The following is an 18,459-nucleotide window of genomic DNA, read 5'->3' as shown; positions in this document are numbered from 1 at the left end:
GGGGAGAATCAGAGAATCAGTCTGCAGAGAATTTGAGTGTGTTTAAAGCATGGTATGGTGAGCTGTGTTTGATAAAAGGATCTCCTAGATGAGTCTTTTACTCCATGAGGTCTTGGGTAATAAAAATAACAATAATATGTAGAAATGCTTTTCTAAAAAACATAAGATTAGGATTTTTTTTTCTTTTTCAAATGTAGAAACTGAATGTATAGAGTTGAGAAAATTATCGAAATGTAAAAACAAACTTACCTGACCTAACATTCCGCAAAATGCCCACACTCTAAACATCTTTAAAGAAACACTCACCAGATACTAGAAAAATTAATCAAATTTTTAAAAAAAAATTAAAGCACAGTATGATGAGCTGTGTTTGATAAAAGGATCTCCTAGATGAGTCTTTCACTCCATGGGGTATTGGGTAATAATAATATGTAAAAATGCTTTTCTAAAAAAATAAGATATATATATACATATATCTTTCTCTGTAATTAAATTAGGATTTTTTTTTTCTTTTTCAAATCTAGAAACTGAATGTATAGAGTTGAGAAAATTCTAAGAAATGGAAAAACAAACTTACCTGACCTAACATTCCACAAAATGCCCATACTCTAAACATCTTTAAAGGAACACTCACCAGATACTAGAAAAATTAATCAAATTTTAAAAAAATATAAAAGATGTTATATGTTGTACTTTAACAAATCATATTTGAAAAAAAAAAATAAAATAATAAATAAATAATATATATATATACTGATATTGTAATGGATTATGGTCATCCTCATCCAGAGTGTTACATACTCAGTCTTCTGCATTGTAAAAAGTATGTTTATGAAAGTGTAGCTGAGTGTGTGTGTGGTCGTGCAAAACATGTTAAAGAGGCATTTGTGGGGAAAGGTAATGTTAGAAAAAAGGGTATGATCTAAAGCAAAAAAATTTAGATGGAGAAAGAAAAGATGCTTAGATAGTGGTACTAAAATGCTCAGGCAGTTCTTTGAAGGAAACTGTCCCAACATTTTAGTACTGGCAGCATGGAAGAAATTGGTATAAAGGACAGATTATGATGAGCTTTCGAGGTCTGTTTATAAAAACATACACCAATGCCAGTACTTGTGTGTACAGGCATTGGTGTATGTTTTAATTTGTTTTAAGAAGACAAATGCTAGAGTAAGTCATGCCACACAAACTAATAATATCAAAGTATCCTGGCTACATGTACATTGAATGGATAATTTATTAAGCACCCTTAGCTAATATCGAGCAGCACTCATTCCATAAAACGACCTCAACTACCCCTGGGCATGGGCTATGAAGTGCAAATTATTTGTTACAGGGATGCTAGATCTACAGGATGCTTGACTACATTCTTGCAGATGTCTCAAACTGGACTGAAGGAGATTCTGTTGGGAACTTGTTCCATGAGCCTATAGATGCTTAACTGGACTGAGATACTGTAACTGGGCAGATAAATGAAGTAGATTAAAATTGTACTTATACTTCCTTGAACCAAGCCATAATAATCTGTGCCTTGCAAGGTGCATATCATGCTGGAAGTAGCCAGCATAATATGCACTGACTATGAAAGGATACACCTGGTTGCCAACAATATTCACAAGCCAGTGGCATTTAGGCATCTCTAATGGTGTTCAGGAGACTTAAGTGCTATGAAAACACTTCCTCACACCACCAACACCAAGCGTCTACTGTCACCTAACAAAATGGAGTCGCTGATTCGTATTGTATCACTATATACCTTGGTTGTCAATCAACATTAAACAAAACATCTGGATTCATTCATCCAGTGGACTGCTGCTGGCTAGATCTTAATCTGTTGAACCATCGAGAATCCAAACATTTGTCATTAATATCCTAGCAACTCAGAAATTGCTATTATACTTTCACCAGCACATCTATGTGCACCAAATGAATCAGGCACTTTACTTATATACCTACTCCAAAGAGGCAGGTACAGTAGCAAAGAAATTAATCTGAACAAGCTGAATTTTCATCAAGTTTTTGATTTTTGTTTCAGTTCACAATATTTTTGATTTGAGCACAAAAACCTACATGATTCAAATGACAGAGAAGAAGAATGGGAAAATCTGAAACAAATCCTGAAAAAAAAAAGCAACAGAAAGCTTAGAAACAAGTGGAAAAACTTCCAACCCATAAACCTTACACAGTCGCTGGTGAATTTCTGCAGCACTATTGTTTTCCGTCAACAAAAATCATATCACATCATGAACCTCGCAACCAGAGATTTTTTTTTTTCTTTTTTTTTTTTTTTTTTAAATCACAGCACTCATAAATTCCTTGTAGAAGATAATACATGACATAGTGACAAAAGTAAAATTGTCAATAACTAGCTAATGAGTCATTCTATGCTACCACAAATGTGCAACCTCTCTCCCATATATTATTTGGCAATAAATTCTGAACAGATCTTACTTTCTGGACATGCCTTGTACCTTGGATATAAGGACTAGATATTCTTATGAGAGAGAGTTATCTCTTCTTGGAGAATTGGGAGAAAAATGATTAATGATTTTGTTTGTAATTCTTAGGTTAGTGGTAATTTCTGAACCTGGACACACCTTGTACCTTCAACGTAAGGACTAGATATCCTATGAGACAGAGTCATCTTTTCTTGGAGAATTGAGACAAAAATGATTGATGATTTTGCCTGTAATTCTTCGGTTGTAGCCATTGGGGGAAAGAGTTACCTGATGGAGATTCCATGAAAAAATGTTGCTGAAGAATATGTGCGATCTTGATAGCAATGATTTGACAATAACCATATTTTTTGCAAAGGATGGTAAGATAGTCCAATGGATGTAGTAGCTGGAGAAAGTAGGTTTGTGGTACACAGAAGTGACAAGAGAAAGCATTCTTATTTTATAAGGATGTCAAGAGAGGATAAAGTTTAGCTTGGCTCTACTTCTAAGGTGAATAAATTTCAATTCTAGAATATAAATTATTAATTTTTTGTATGAAAACTTCCATTTTTTGATGCAAGTTCTTCCAAATGGTGAAAATATTTTTCGTATAATGGGTCTGGAGAGAGAGAGGGGGGATGGATTTGAGAAGTGGCGGCTCGTGGCTTGAAATCATGGGGGTGTTGCAACTTTCAAAATATACATACACACAGTAAGTACAGTGTATACCTGTTTGGATAAAATATCAAAATTATAGTAAAAATTTAAAAAAAATTAAACATGAGAAATATTGTTTATTATTGATAAAATTATATGGTTTAGTATAATTCAAAATTATTAAAAATAAAATCCATTCCTTTAATTGTAATTAAAGGAATGGAATTACAATTTTTGGACAATACAATTAAATTCTTTAATAGTAATGTCCAAATATTTAAAGAGACGGAGTAAACATGATAAGCACTATGAACACTCTACTACTGGCACAAACTGCATATAAACAACAGTGGAATTGCACGATGGACAGTGCTGCATTACGCTAATAGCTCGCATCTCACTATAACTTGCATATGCTTGCGCGCATAGCAATATGACACTGTGGTAAACACAGCGTGGCTGCCGTCCTTTGCCCTTCTAAGTGCTACAAGATGGATTTTTATTATTTTTTTATACAAAATAAGAGAATTATATAGGATTGTTGATAAAATTAAATATTACAAGCAAATATAAATAAATTAATAAATATATTTATATATCGAGAAAAATTAGGGGTGCTGCAGTGCCTATGCACGAGCCGCCCCTGGATTTGAGACATATTTTCTCTTCTAAATGTTCTAAATAAAAGTTGGGTTGAGTTAGAGATACAGGAATTGCAATGGAATTCCATTATTTGTTTATAAAATCTGCATTCCAACTAAAAGATCCAAGATTTCATAACTTAAAGTTCTATGTTTGATTAGAAATTAAAAGATGTCCCAGGGTGTCATTCAGAGGAACATTTGCAAAGAATGAGCCAATGTCAAAAGTAACCATTAGATTCAAGTTTTAGTTTTCTAATTCTTCAGATAAAGTTGGTAGTGTTTTTTTTTTTTGTTTTTTTTTTTTATAAAAGAACAGGAATGAAGTAAGTGGAGTCAGGAGGTTGGAAAGGAGCTTAAATTTTGTATGTAGGACTTCCCATTGAGTCAACAACTGGTCTAAGAGGATGTTCAGATTTATGTAGTTTGGCCAGATCATATATTCTATGTGGTCTGACATGATAAAGTTCTAAGTTTTTTTGTTTTGTTTTTTTAATAGTAAGTGAATCAAGAGAGATAATATTATCCAGTAAAGTACTGATCTTATTAAGTTGAGTGTTGATTATTGTTAATGTCCCTGTCAATGTATTATGATCTTAGAAAACATCCCCTTTTATATTTGTATGCATGCAATAGTCTAGAACAACTGTGACATTTCCTTCATCAGCTCTTGTAATGGCAAGATTTGTGTTATTCTTTAAACTATAGAAGTTTTTTTTATTTTTGAGCTTTGGTGTTTTAGAACTACAAATAACTTTTCTGTAGTAGTTTATTTCTATCTTCATAAAGATGAGATGTTGCATTCAATATTATGTAAAAATAAAGTAAGGGAAACATTTTGGAACTATTACAAAGTTATGGCCTTAAGCTAAAGATTAAGTTCATTCTTGGTTCATGAGATGGAGAACCCATTTATTATAAGAAAGTTTATTAGATGCAAGTCTAACATTTTTAAATTTATTGTTGAGATGATAAGCAAAATTTCCAGATTGCATTGAAATATGCATAAAAAAACTGGAGAGGTCTAGGATGTTCAACAGTTCAGAACAGATTCTAAATGGAAATTCCAAGAATTAAGAGAATTCCATGTTAAAACTCCTAAGTCAATCAAATATGAGAGAAAGATTTGCTTTAAGCTATCATATTATGTGTGTCTGGGGATTCTACAGTTTCCTTACTCTTAACAAAGGTTGATATCATATTGGCATTTCTATACTTTTTCAAAGATATCTGAGCTAGTGGTTAACCATGTTATAGTTATAACTTTCCAAGTTTATTGGTTTTCTTAGCTATGATATCCCCATGAAGGATTAAATTTCTTCAGAGTGATAACCATGTAAAATCCATTAGAATTAATAAAGATGTGTATCCAAGTAAGGCACTTTAAAAATCAGACATATATTTCAATTTATGTCTCTTAAATCACCATCAGTGTTAGCAAATGAATAATGGAAAATCCAAAAACAAGTACATGGAGAATAATATCATTTCAGATATAGTCTAGAGAGCATCAGGTTAAAAATTATTATGCTATTAAGATCCTATACAAATAAATTGCACATATTTAAAAAATAAATAAAATAAAAAATAAATTTAACAAATAAAGTTTTTGATTACTTTTAGCATAGAGTCCATCACTGAGAACTGAAATTTAGACAACAAATTTCATCACTTTCTTTGTAAAGTTGTTTGACTTTGGGATGATGCTAAGCTTCTGCAGAAGTGCCTACACTTGCAAATTTGAATACCTTTTCAAAGAAAGTACTGAAGATCAGCATAGTCCAAATCGCACTGATGGACTATGCCATAAGCATGCATTAAAACATAAAGGAAGTGACAGAACTCAAGAATAAAATTATAGGCTGATCTGTGTATCAAGTATTGTGGTTCAATTGTTTCTGTTTTAAAATCAGTGCATCTTTGATATTGTTGCCTAATATGGAATCTGGTAATGAAGAAATTTTGCAACTCAGTTGATAGTTATTTTGTTTTATTTATTTTATGGAGAGGCCGATGAGAATCAGGATCCACAATTGGATTGACAACAATGGCATTATCTTTGATGGACATCACATATTTGCTAAAGGAAGGTCATATTTTAGTAATCTACTTATGTATTACAATAAGGTGACAGCAGCACTGGACATGGGAGATGGATACACAGTACACTTTGCAAAGACTTTTGGTAGATTACTACATAAGTTGATAGTCAAACTAGAGCAAATGGGACTGGATATTAGCTTAGTGCATTAGATTGTAGACTGACTGTCTGATAGGTATCAACCAGTTGTGTGTGTGTGTGTGTGTGTGTGTGTGAGAGGGGGGCGGGGAATATGTTGCAAAATGTAAGGTTTTAAAATTTGGATAAATTTTAAAGATGGGATGTAGAATTTACTCTTGGTGGAGATATATTGTTGGAGGTGGAGTTTGAGATCCTAGAATGACGGTTAATAAGGATCTAAAATTTATAGGACACATGCTAAAATTGTGAGACAATGGCAATGATGAAGAGGACACTGACTTGTAGAAGTAAGGACATTGGTTCCATTATATACCCTCTGTCCAAAAAGAAACGAAACTTTTGATAGAAAATAAAATGCAGAACAATTATAATTATTCAAATCATTTATTTCAATCAATATGCTCTCCCTCAGCTTCGATACAGCGTTTTGCACGTCAATTAATTTTGTTAAATGAGTTTTTTTTTTTTTGTATCGGTTTTTGGGATACTGTTAAGGGTCATGGTTGCCGCCACTTGAAAGTTTTCAATGGTGTCGTATCGTTTTCCTTTCATCAGCAAATGAAGTCACGGGGAAGAGAAAGAAGTCACAGAGTGCTACATCAGGTGAATACAGCGAGTGATCCAACACACAAACTTGGTTTTTGATCAAAAACTGTCTTACAATGTTCGAATGATGAAAGGGTGCATTATCGTGCAAAAGTGATCCTGCTTGCATCACGATATTCATGCCGTATGCGACAAATTCTCGCTATTAATCGCTTCAAAATTTCAAGATAAACTCACCATTGACTGCTTGGCCAGGCAGAACGAATTTTTTTGTGGATAATGCCCTTGGAATCATAGAAACAAATCAGCATTCTTTACTTTTGACTTCTCCAAGCAACTTTTTTTCGGATGCCCCTCTTCTGGGGGTCTCCACTCAGCACTCTGTTTCAGGCTTATACTCAAAGTACCAGTTTCGTCATCAGTAATGATCGTTTCAAGGAAGTTTGAGCCCTTACAAGCAGTTTTAATGAGGTCCTTGCAGTGTTCAATTCGATACATTTTTTTGGTCATCAGTCAACTTGTGGGGAACAAATCGCGAATTCAATTTACGAAGGCTCAAACTCTCAGTCAAAATGTTGTGCAAAGTTGATTTTGGAATCCCTAATTCATCTTCAATTGGGGGATTCCAAATCTTACGGATGATTTCGGGTTTTCTTTGATCAAATCATACCTTTTGGATGTTAAATTCGCTCAGTCCACTTTTTGGATGGCCTGGCTTTTCATTGTTCTCAAGTGTCTCACAACCACTTTGATATCGCTTAAACCACTCGTAAACTTGAGTACGGGATAAGCATTCATCACCGTATGCTTTTTTGAAGCGTTTGGTGCTTTTCAGTAAAACTTTTACCAAGTTTAACACAAAAGTCAATCGCAGGTCTCTGTTTAAAACTCATTTTCCAACCATTCATCAAAACACACTGTCACTCTTAGCACTATAACTCGGCTTCTAATGAAACAAATGTCATAAACAGTTGACACAACACTAATGAAGGTTGCCACTTTCAACAACAAAAAGATACAACAGGTGCTGCCACTAGTTTCTTTTATTTTCAAAAAGTTAGGTTTCTTTTTGGACAGAGGGTGTATAAGACCTTGATCAGTCCACATATGGACTACTGTGGACAGATTTAGTTGCTGGTTTTCAAAAGGATGAAGAAGTATTGGAAACAGTCCAGAGGCAATTGACTAAAGTAGTTTCTAACCTCTGGAATGTTGAATATGAAGAAAGGTTGAGACGATGCAATTTGCAGTCTAGTGGATATGAAAGATGATACTAGTTAGTAACATTGAAAAGGTTTTTCATAAAATGGTGGGAGATTGGGGGAGAACAAGAGGTCATCCCTGGAATCTGTATAAGGAGGAAGTGAGCAAGAAGCAGTTTTTGTGCATTGAAAGTTGTGAAAGATTGGAATGCATTGCCTGAGAGCATGGTGTCTGCATGTATTTGAATGTGTTTAAGGCATGGTATGATGAGTGTGTGTATCAAAAAAGGTACCTCCTAGATCAGTTGACTCCATGGGATCTTAGGATAATAATAATAATTTTTATTTATTTTAAATATGAACAAATATATCAAATCCTCATTGTGTAATAAATTTAACCTTGCTCTCGTGACTACACATGAAAAGATACCATTCTCCATGCACTTATATTGAATTTAGTTTTGAATTTTTCTCATTTAACATACTGATGATGATGATGGTTTAGAAGACTAAGTGAAACATCTGCATCTAATTTTTAATTTAAATCCTTTACTGTGAATATGTATTATTTCTTATTAAATCCCACTTTCATACTTTTTTTTTGTTGTTGTTGTTCTTGTCATTCAACTATTGCTTGATATTTACTGATTAGAACTTTGTAGAAAGAACAACTAGCTCAGGTTGGTAAATTTATTTATCCCTTTTTTATTTGCAGCAAAGTTTGTTTTCAAGTATAGCTTTTAACGTTTTTTTATATATATATATATATATTATTTATTTAAACACTGTTAATCCATTCCCACAATAACATTTCTTTAGCTTCCTTTGCTATTCTCACTTATTACACAGACATTCCATGGAGATGCATTTCTGTGGAATGCACCTTGACTTCTTGTAGGCAAACAAGCAGTGATTTTTTTTTAACTTATTTTCTTCTAATAATTTCAATCAGTTAAGAGCAATTTTTTTAAAAGTATGGTGAATTCAGCACCATAATGAAAAGGCTTTTGCCATTAAAGGAACCCAATCAAAATAAATGACACCATTCATTTACAAGATAAAAGCTGCTACTTGTTCAGCAGAAAGGCTGTGAGTTCAAAGCTCTCATGTAAGCTATGAGTGTTCATAAAAGGCTGCTCTGGATGAGCTAGTATATCTCCTTAAGTTTATAGGAGAGTTGTCTTTAAAAAATATTGAAAAAATTAAATATAGTAGTGAAAACTATAAAGTAAATGCATTTAATTTACTCTGATAATTTGACATCTTTTGATCAAAATATCATCTGACATTTATTTAACTGAATAGTTTTTTCCTTTTCTGATGAAAATTTCACACAATGGTTCTTTAACACCCCAACCGGGCAGGACATATACAGGAATACCTCGTTTATTGCGGTTATTGTTGCAATGAAAAATACCGCAATAATCAAATCCGTGATAATCGGGATAAATAATGCATGTAAAATGGGTGATCATTGCCAAGGATTTTTCAAATCTATTAACTATTTATATATGAAGTAAAAAAGAAATGTGTTAAACGTGTTAAGTAAAAAATGAAGGTTCATTTAGAAAAACAAGATTATTCTTTAATCTTTATTTATATATAAGGAGTACATACAATTATTCTTTCTTGGATAAAAATTGGTGTAGAGTTGTCTGTTGGAATTTTTTTTTCTTTCTTTTTTCTTCATATAAAACTCTGTAGCAATGGATGGAATTTTCAATTTCCTAACGAACTTTCATTGATCACTCGAGATTAGGATCGCCGTTCAAGTTGTTTTTCTTTAAAATTTTCAGCAATTCTAAACATTTCTTCCATTTCTTTGGGGGTAAATTCATTCGGTGGCATGTCAATTTGTTCGTCATTATCATCGATTTGAGCATTGTAAGCACGTTCTCTCTCGAGGTTAGATCTTCATCATCCAGCTACTTATCATGTGACTGAAGGAGGTCCTGAACATCACCTTTTTCAATTTCTTTTAGTCCTAGATCGAAGCCAAGCTTAGTTATGTCAATGATAACATGGATTACTTCATTTTCAAATCCTTTAAAATCATTTGCACAATGAGAAATAATCTTTTGCCATTCTGCTCTCAGGTTGCTAGACGCTACTTCACTCCATGCTTCCTGACATTCTCAATGCAATTTTTGATATTGAATGCCTTCCAGAATTCTGTCAAAGTTATACTTCATCTCCTGTAGTCTTTTCTATTGCTTGTGAAAAAGTTTTTCGTAGGTAATATGCCTTAAAGGATGCGATTACACCTTGATCCATTGACTGGATGATGGGAGTGTTATTATGTGGTAAATAAATAACTTTTACATTTTCGCACAAATCATTCAGTGCTGTTGGATGACTAGGTGCATTATCTAATATCAACAAGATTTTAAAATTAAAATTTAATGACTTGCAGTACCTTTCAGCTTCAGGACAAAAACAGTTTTTAAACCAATCCTGAAAAATAGTTTTTGTCATCCAAGCTTTTCTATTGAATCTCCAATGAACAGGGAGAAAATTTTTTCTAAACTTCCTAGCAGGCGAGGATTTTGTCAACGATAAATAAAGAGGCTTCATCTTGTAATCTCCAGAAGCATTGCCACATAGTAAAAGTGTTACATGCTCCTTCAAGCCAGGCTGTGATTTTTCATTTTATGCTAAAAATGTTTTAGTGGGCATTTTTTTCCATAATTGCTCATATTTTAACAGGCCCAATGGAAAAGCTAAGAATGGATGCCAGTTTGATAGCATGCTGCATTCATTCACTTTTCAATGGTCTGAAGAAGGAGAGCTGAAGCCAACTATCTATGAGATAGTAGTTGAAGTGAGTCAGTGAGAATGATCAACAGCTGAATCACTCTCCAGCAAACAGCAAGAATTTTTAAGAAGCTTTAGGAAGAATACCAAGTTCTATGTGACTGCAGTCTTTCCTACTTCAGACAAACTGGATGCTCAATAGAAAAAAGAATACAAGAACATCAATCATATATTTTCCACAAAAAATCTGATAAGTTTGGATTAGCTCAACATGGAATAGAGGCAGACCACAATATCCTTTGGTCTGAAGTATGCCTTCTACATAGATGTCAGTACAAATTTGAATGCCTATTTAAGGGGAGTGCTGAGGCATGCTTCACTGCCCTAACTTGAATTGGAATGACTGCCTACCCTTATCAAAAATATGGGAAAGTTTGATTCAAATAACACAAAGTTTTTTTTTTTTTACTATGTAATATTAAGTCCAAGAATGATATTTTATAAAGACATAAGATCTTAAGAAACCAACTAGATACTACATCTATCTGATGATCTGTTTAGTATGATATATATATATATATATATATATATACACACACACACACACACACACACACACACTCCACCTTTACCACGAGTTGCCTCAAACTTGAACTACGTTCAGGTGCAAACTTGACTTACGTGTCTGTTTGCTTACTTGGGAAAAAGGATTAAAACCTAGCTTATAAAATTGCTTGGTATCTTTAACATAGTATACCCATTCTTTTATATATATATAAAAACTTATATGTGAAATTTATTTTACACTGTATGATTAACCTTTTCTTCAGTGAAAGCATAACGCTATCGGTGATTTAACATCATGTAGCTTGTTCTGTTTCGAATAAATCAATTGTTTACATTCTACCTAGTAGCAAATGTTTTTTAAGCCACTGACAATGGTCTGTTAATTTCAGACTGAACTATATGGCAGTATATTTAATAAATAATAATTTTACCTTGTGTTCTCGTGTATGTATATATTGTATATACATATCCAGAATGGATAGCAAAAAAAAAAAAAAAAAAGATCAGTAATATCAAGAGGGAAAAACTTTGTTTTTTTTTATATGTAATAAGGTGTCATTTAAAGGAAATATCGGTGAACAGTGAGATGATACCAAAGCTAGTCAAAAGTTCTGCATTATTTGCATTAAATTCTCAATTGAAGTTTTAAAATGAATAACTTTTATATAGGAAGTGGCATGACCAATGAGGTGGGTAAAGAGAATTTGCTATTTTATATAGCATAGGGAATCTGTAGCATCTACTACAGGTCTTGCAGGGAGGAGGAGATGTATTTGTATATTTTTAGTAATCCATATATATCAGGAGGGAGACAAGAACTGAAGGATTTGAGTTTTTTGTGAATTGATCCGAGATTTGGTGGGTCTGCAAGGTGGAGTTGTCTTTGAGAATGATGTTCATTTCTCTATTGCATTCACTGGTAAAAAGAAGAGTAGCCCTCCCCTTATCAGCTCTGATAATGATGACTATACTGCTATCTTAGTGAGTTTCTTGAGGGAGGTGCGTTGGTAAGATGACAGATTTCTTTTAGGAGGCGAAGATTGAGAAAGAATGCTGGCAACGTCAAGCCTAATGTCATTAGCATTTCAGGAGGTAAGTTACAGACACTCCATTCGATAATTAACATTAGGTTTTGTGCCAGTACTTGCTTCAGAGCAATGGCAAAATTTCCCTTGTTCTCAGCAAAATAGCCAAGACTAAGGCAGTGCTAAGCCTTTTTGAAGACATAACTACAGGGGGGGCTCAGGTTTCAGGTGCTCACATTTGATTATGGATATGGCAAACCCGAGCTAGACCTGATCTTACTTCCTACAATATACACTTGGTATATCATATCTGTACACTGGTCTTCTACTCTTCTTTCCTCTACTCTCTTTTACTTCTTACCCCCCCCCCCATACTATTAGAGCAATTCGAGGGAGACTCTTTTCTCTCAAACTGTAGTTTTTCCATTATCTGCTAAAAAAAAGAGGCAAGCCTAGTTGCCCTAAGGTGGCAGTCCCACCACTAGGATACCTATCATCATACTAATAACTTAATATAGGGAAACACATGTTACTTTCAAGTCTCAACAAAATCCAAACTGGACAGAAGACATGGAAAAAGTGGAAAAAGTTAAGAAACTTTGGAAAAAGAAAAACATGGTGAAATATGCTACATGAAACATTAAAAGCACACATAAAGAAGAACAATTAGATAAAATTTTAAATGATGAAAATATAGAAATGAAATTGCAGTTCTTTCAGAAACAAAAGAAAAAAACTAATTATTGTATCATATATAGTGGAATGGACAAACAAATACATGCAAAAGCTGGTATATTGATTTGGATCCATAAAGCAAAAATAACATACTGGAATGAAACTCATTATACATACTGGAATGAAAGAATATTAGAAGTGTGATTCAAATGAGGGGTGCAATATCCAGGAAAAGGAAAGTCACTAGTGGAGTGCCTCAGGGATCTGTTTTAGGACCATTACTATTTAACTTGTATATTAATGATATTGGCGAAGATTTGGATGGAGATATTCAGTTGTTTGCAGATGATGCAAAGTTGGGACGAACCATAAAGAGTAGTGAAGATGTTGTGGCCTTGCAAGATGACTTGAATAAATTGAGTGATTGGGCAAGCAAATGGGGATGTGAGTTCAATGTTGCAAAATGTAAGGTTTTAAAATTTGGAAAACAAAGATGGGATGCAGAATTTATGCTTGGTGAGAATATATTGTTGGAAGTAGAGGAAATAAGAGATCTGGGAGTGATAGTGGATAAGGATCTAAAATTTAGGGGACACATCGCCAAAATTGTGAAGACAACACAAAGACTTCTGGGAATGATGAGGAGGACACTGACGTGTAGAAGTAGGGAGATTCTTGTTCCATTGTATAAGGCTTTGATTAGGCCACACATGGACTATTGTGCCCAGATTTGGTCACCTGGTTTTCAGAAGGATGAAGAGATGTTGGAAGGGGTCCAAAGGCGACTGACTAAGGTAGTTTCTGACCTCTGGAATGTCGAGTATGAGGAAAGATTGAAAAGATGTAATTTGCAGAGTCTAGTGGAGAGAAGGAAGAGGGGAGATATGATAGAGACCTACAAGTTGGTAAGGGGTTGTTATAGGATCAATGGTGGAGAAGTTCTACAGAGAATAGTGGGAGATCAGGGGAGAACCAGAGGTCATCCCTGGAAACTGTATAAAAAGGGTGTGAGAGGCAGGTTTTTTTCGTGCAGAGTTGTGAATGATTGGAATGCCTTGCCTGAGAGTGTGGTGTCTGCAAGGAGTTTGAATGTGTTTAAGACCCGGTATGATGAGATGTGTGTGAGATAAAAGGACCTCCTAGATGAGTCTTTGACTCCATGAGGTCTTGTTTAATAATAATAATAATAATAATAATAATAATAAAATTAAATAAAGAAAATTTAACAGTTATTGGAGTGTATGCTCCTGAAGGAGCAAAAGAAGAAGAAAATTATTACTTTTAAAAACAGTTACAAGGAATATATGAAAAATTAAATAAAACAGACCATATAATAATAGCTGGAAATCTTAATGCCAGAATAGGAATGAAAAAAAATTAATAATAATATAGAAAATTTGAAGAACCAACAGTAAACAAAAATGGAAAGCGACCCATTGATTATATAATAAGTTTAAAATAATGAATACATTATACAAACATAAAAATATACATTAATATACATGGTGTGCAAGAGAACAAAAATCAATAATAGACTACCTTATAGCAAATGAAAAAGCAGCAAACCTCTTCCTAGATGCTAAAGTCAGAAGAGGGCTAGAAATTGACACTGATCACTATTTAGTGCAGGCAAAAACTAAGGTACCCACCAAACTGGGTAAAAAATAAAATAAAAATAAATAAAAAACCAACTAAAGAAACAAAATCTAATTACAAAATAATACTACTAAATGATTCAAGTATAAGAAATTTATACCAACTTTTTATGTGCTATGATATCTTCATTTTCTTGTACTCAGAAAAAATGCATGAAAATGAAGACATTGAGAAAGAATGGAATAATATAAAAGAAGTTATTACATCAGCAGCATATGAAAGTCTGGGAACACACAAAACATATCATAAAAATAAAAAATTACATATATAGGAACAATGAAATAAAAACAATAATTGAAAATAAAAAGCTGGCCTTTAAAAATGGTTAAGTAGCAAAAAACAAGAAGATGAAATTTAATATAAAAAAAAAGATGAGCAATATTCAAAAGAGAAACCATAAACAGACACAGAGAAAGCTGGGAAAAATTTGTATCATATCAAAAAAATGACAAACACAAAATAAGATCCAATGCATATAAAATACTAAAACACATGAATGCAGATATAAAAGAAACTGTAAATATAAATTGTGAAATAGATTTAAAGAATTCTCGGATTACTTCACAGTTCTTTGGACAGATAATACTAACATTCGTTCATTCAGTATCCAGGTATCTACACACCTAACAGGATGCACCACGAGAAGGTGAGGACTGGACATTAAGGTTAGAAGCCGTGATCGGTTCTCTGCATTCCTTTAGAGGACATGTTGAGGTCTCCTCTCAGTTATACAGCTTTGACCCTTAAGCACTCCTATATACAAAAATAATGAAATAAAATAAATGAAAAAATGTCTGAAAAACAATCTATAAACCAAGGCGTAGACAGGGATGTCCTCTGTCTCCAACACTTTTCAATATTTATATTATTAATGAAATATTAATACAGCAGAACCACCTTAAACCTTAAACAATCCATATATAGAAATTTTCTGGAATAACAAAATAAATATGATATTATTTGCAGATGATCAGGTAATAATATCAGATAATGAAGACAATTTACAAAGAGCAATATATAATTTAAATGTTATAGTAAAACAGTTTGGAATGAATATATCGATAGATAAAACTAAAACGTTAGTGTAGTTGGTGGATTGTGGGTGGTGGAGATAGAGAGCTGTAGAGTAGATGCCCTCCCTCAATGAGCCCTTGGACTCCCTGAAGGAGTAATAATAATTATAGGAATGGCCACTACCCAGAATATAATGTCTTGGTATCTTTAATTTATAATCAAGTGAAAAGTTTCAATAGTTAGCTCTAATTCAGAGTTTCAATAATAAAGTTACACATTTTCACTACTTGTATATGTGAAATATATGACTTCTGCGTTATTTCAACCTTGGCATTTCCTCTCGGTCTGCCTCCCACTGATGAGACCACAACGAAGGTATAAACCAGTCTGGGTAGCTGCCATTCCCATAATGCATAGCATTATGCACACTTAAAAAGATGTATGCCATTATGGGATACTAATGTAATTGGTCTCTATACAGAAGTAGTCTATTTGTGAAGATACTTCATGCACAAACTGTGCGTAAAAGATTAAACAAATAAAGTGCCAGTTTCTTCAGATATATTTTGTAAAAAAGACATTCATGGATTAAAAGGCAATTCTGAACAGTTACATTTTAGTAAGGAATAACTAAACTTATACTGTGGACTTATACATGCTTTACATGTATAAGTCCACGGTATAATGAACTTATACATGTAAAGCATGTACAATAGGCCTGAATAATAATAATAAATATATATATATATTTATTTATTATTATTATTCAGGCCTTCATGGAGTCAAAAGACTCATTGCAGGAGGTCCTTCCTAGGAAACACAAAGTCTATCAAGACTCATTGCAGGAGGTCCTTTCTAGGAAATACGAAGTCTACCATACCACTCTATCCTCTTCTTCACTTGAGGAATAGTTTACTGTTGCTACTAACAAATATTCTTTCACAATTTCCCAAGCACTAATGGTATCCCGGCCTTCCAATTCCCCCCCTCCATAAAACTTCCCCAAGTTGATGTCTAAGACTATTATAATCACCTGCCTTATAATTCCACATACATTCCTGTATCTTCGATACTCTTGCATGTCTATTCATTTTCCAAGTCAAAACCACATGGTCACCATATGCTTTCAAAATCATTGTTATCACTGCCTTCCAAAGCCTCCACTCTTAGAGAACATAAGTCGTTACTTATCATAAGCAGTACTCCACCACCATGCTTTCCCCTTCCAATCCTGCTGAAAAATGCTGTACCCTGCTACTTCTATTCCTGTTATTATATCCTCTTCTGTCAACAACGTCTCTATGATTCCAATAATCTTTGGCCAGGCTGATGCTATCAGCACCACTATAGTGTTACCTGATGCTGTCCCTCTTCTCCGAAGTACCCATTCCTACAAGAGGCCACCCCTGCTACCATCCACCCTGGGCATTCTAGTTTCCCTGCACTGACACACTGACTCGTTCAGAACAGCAATCTCTCCAGATGCCTACATCCTTCCTCATTCAAATGCATGTGGTCTCTCACATACAATTCTTTTCTGTCCTCAAATGCCCTCCAAGCATCCACATATTCCAATTCTCTCTTCTGACACATTCTAGCTATTATGTTATTCAATATTTCTGCTCTTCTGCTCAGCTCTACACATAAAGTGAGTTTATATATTATATTCCAGAATTTTGCTTTGGAGACCAAATGGAATTTATTTAAGTTAACTACAATAAAGAAAAATGGTGATTTATGCCGGCAATGAAATTCATCTACCACCTGAAGCCATTCAAAAACATTCATTCCTACAGCAGGATTTGGATGGAGGGTAGAAGTGCTATCCATTCAGCAAATTATAGTTGAATGCATGTATCAGGCAACTATAATTTGCAATTATATTATAAGACTTCTCATATACATCCTAGAAATGATCAAAAAAAATATTTGAAGGAGAGAAACAAAGAATACAACTTCAGTTCAAAACAGTTCCATATATAAAAAAATTTCATCATACCAAAAGGAAACTTCATATGGGCTTTTCCAATTGAAGGAGAGTTAGCCTATCTCATAGGGAGGTAGCAGAGTTTTTTTTTTACTCCCAGAAAAGTTAAAAATATTTCTTTTTACAATGAATGTAATTTTTTATAATTACAATATACACTATAATAAAACTATATTTGCTATGGCTTATAAAAATTTACTTCATTTATATTTTATTATGATTATGTGACCTTCAAGGAGTCCAAGGACTCATTGCAGGAGGGTGCTTTATCCACTACAAACATCCAGCCATCTCCTCTACTACTCAATTCTCCTGCTATGCACAACTACCATTAATGCCATCCACTGCCAATCACTACCAGCAACAGTATTTTTTGTCTGTAAATTGCATGTGTTTTGATAGCCAATATGCCTGGAAACTGGTTTTCAGGAGAAAAAAACCCTACTACCTCCATATGAGATTGGCCAACTCACCATCAATTGAAAAAACCCATAAAGATTCTTCTCATCATTATGAGAATCAAATTCAGTCCATTTCCAATCGAAGGGCACAATGTACCTACCACCATTCACATATATAGTAAATACAATAGATTATATATAGTAAATACAATATATAATCTTTAAAATTTCTTCTTGTTCATATAAAAATTAGACATACAAATGCAATTATCTTACTACTTCATAACTCTTCTTACCTCATGAAAAAATGCTGAAACAAAAAATACTGCTATGGACGCTTGGTTTTTGGAATATCCATTTCTGAGTAATGGTTTATATAAATGTCGCACACACCATTTATGAACAGGAATATTCCAGTTTTGCCAGAAATAGTGTACAGTTTCTGCATTCCTGGAAGGAGGGGAGGGGAGAATGAGAAGTGTTTAAAATTAGTTGGTTTGATGAGAATATTTTAGAATGCCCCCTACCCCTCCAAAAAAAAAAAAAAAAAAAAATTAAAAGCAAGATATAGTAGTAAACTTAATATTCATATAAGAAATTTTAGACAAGGTCTTCTTTGGTAATCTGCAAAATACAATGTGGTTTTTCCCACACCTG

At 33.6% G+C, this 18,459-nt stretch overlaps 1 protein-coding gene across 1 annotated transcript in view; it reads right to left on the bottom strand.

Moving 5' to 3' along the window:
• The window catches only part of mdy (diacylglycerol O-acyltransferase), a 205,951-nt gene that overhangs the window by 25,950 nt on the left and 161,542 nt on the right, over nt 1-18,459 (bottom strand). Inside the window, exons 13-14 of the mRNA XM_090397343.1 lie at nt 18,099-18,252; nt 578-640 (exon numbers count right to left, since the gene is read on the bottom strand). Of these exons, the coding sequence (XP_090253469.1) occupies nt 578-640; nt 18,099-18,252 (217 nt within the window). The remainder of the gene's footprint in view (nt 1-577; nt 641-18,098; nt 18,253-18,459) is intronic.

The sequence above is a fragment of the Typopeltis vanoorti genome, chromosome 9 (assembly GCF_054136105.1).
Source record: "Typopeltis vanoorti isolate ZY-2024b chromosome 9, IOZ_Tvanoo_1.0, whole genome shotgun sequence".
In the NCBI taxonomy this organism is placed as follows: domain Eukaryota; kingdom Metazoa; phylum Arthropoda; class Arachnida; order Uropygi; family Thelyphonidae; genus Typopeltis; species Typopeltis vanoorti.
Note: the sequence above shows the minus strand (reverse complement) of the source record. Positions and strands in the feature narration are given on the sequence as shown.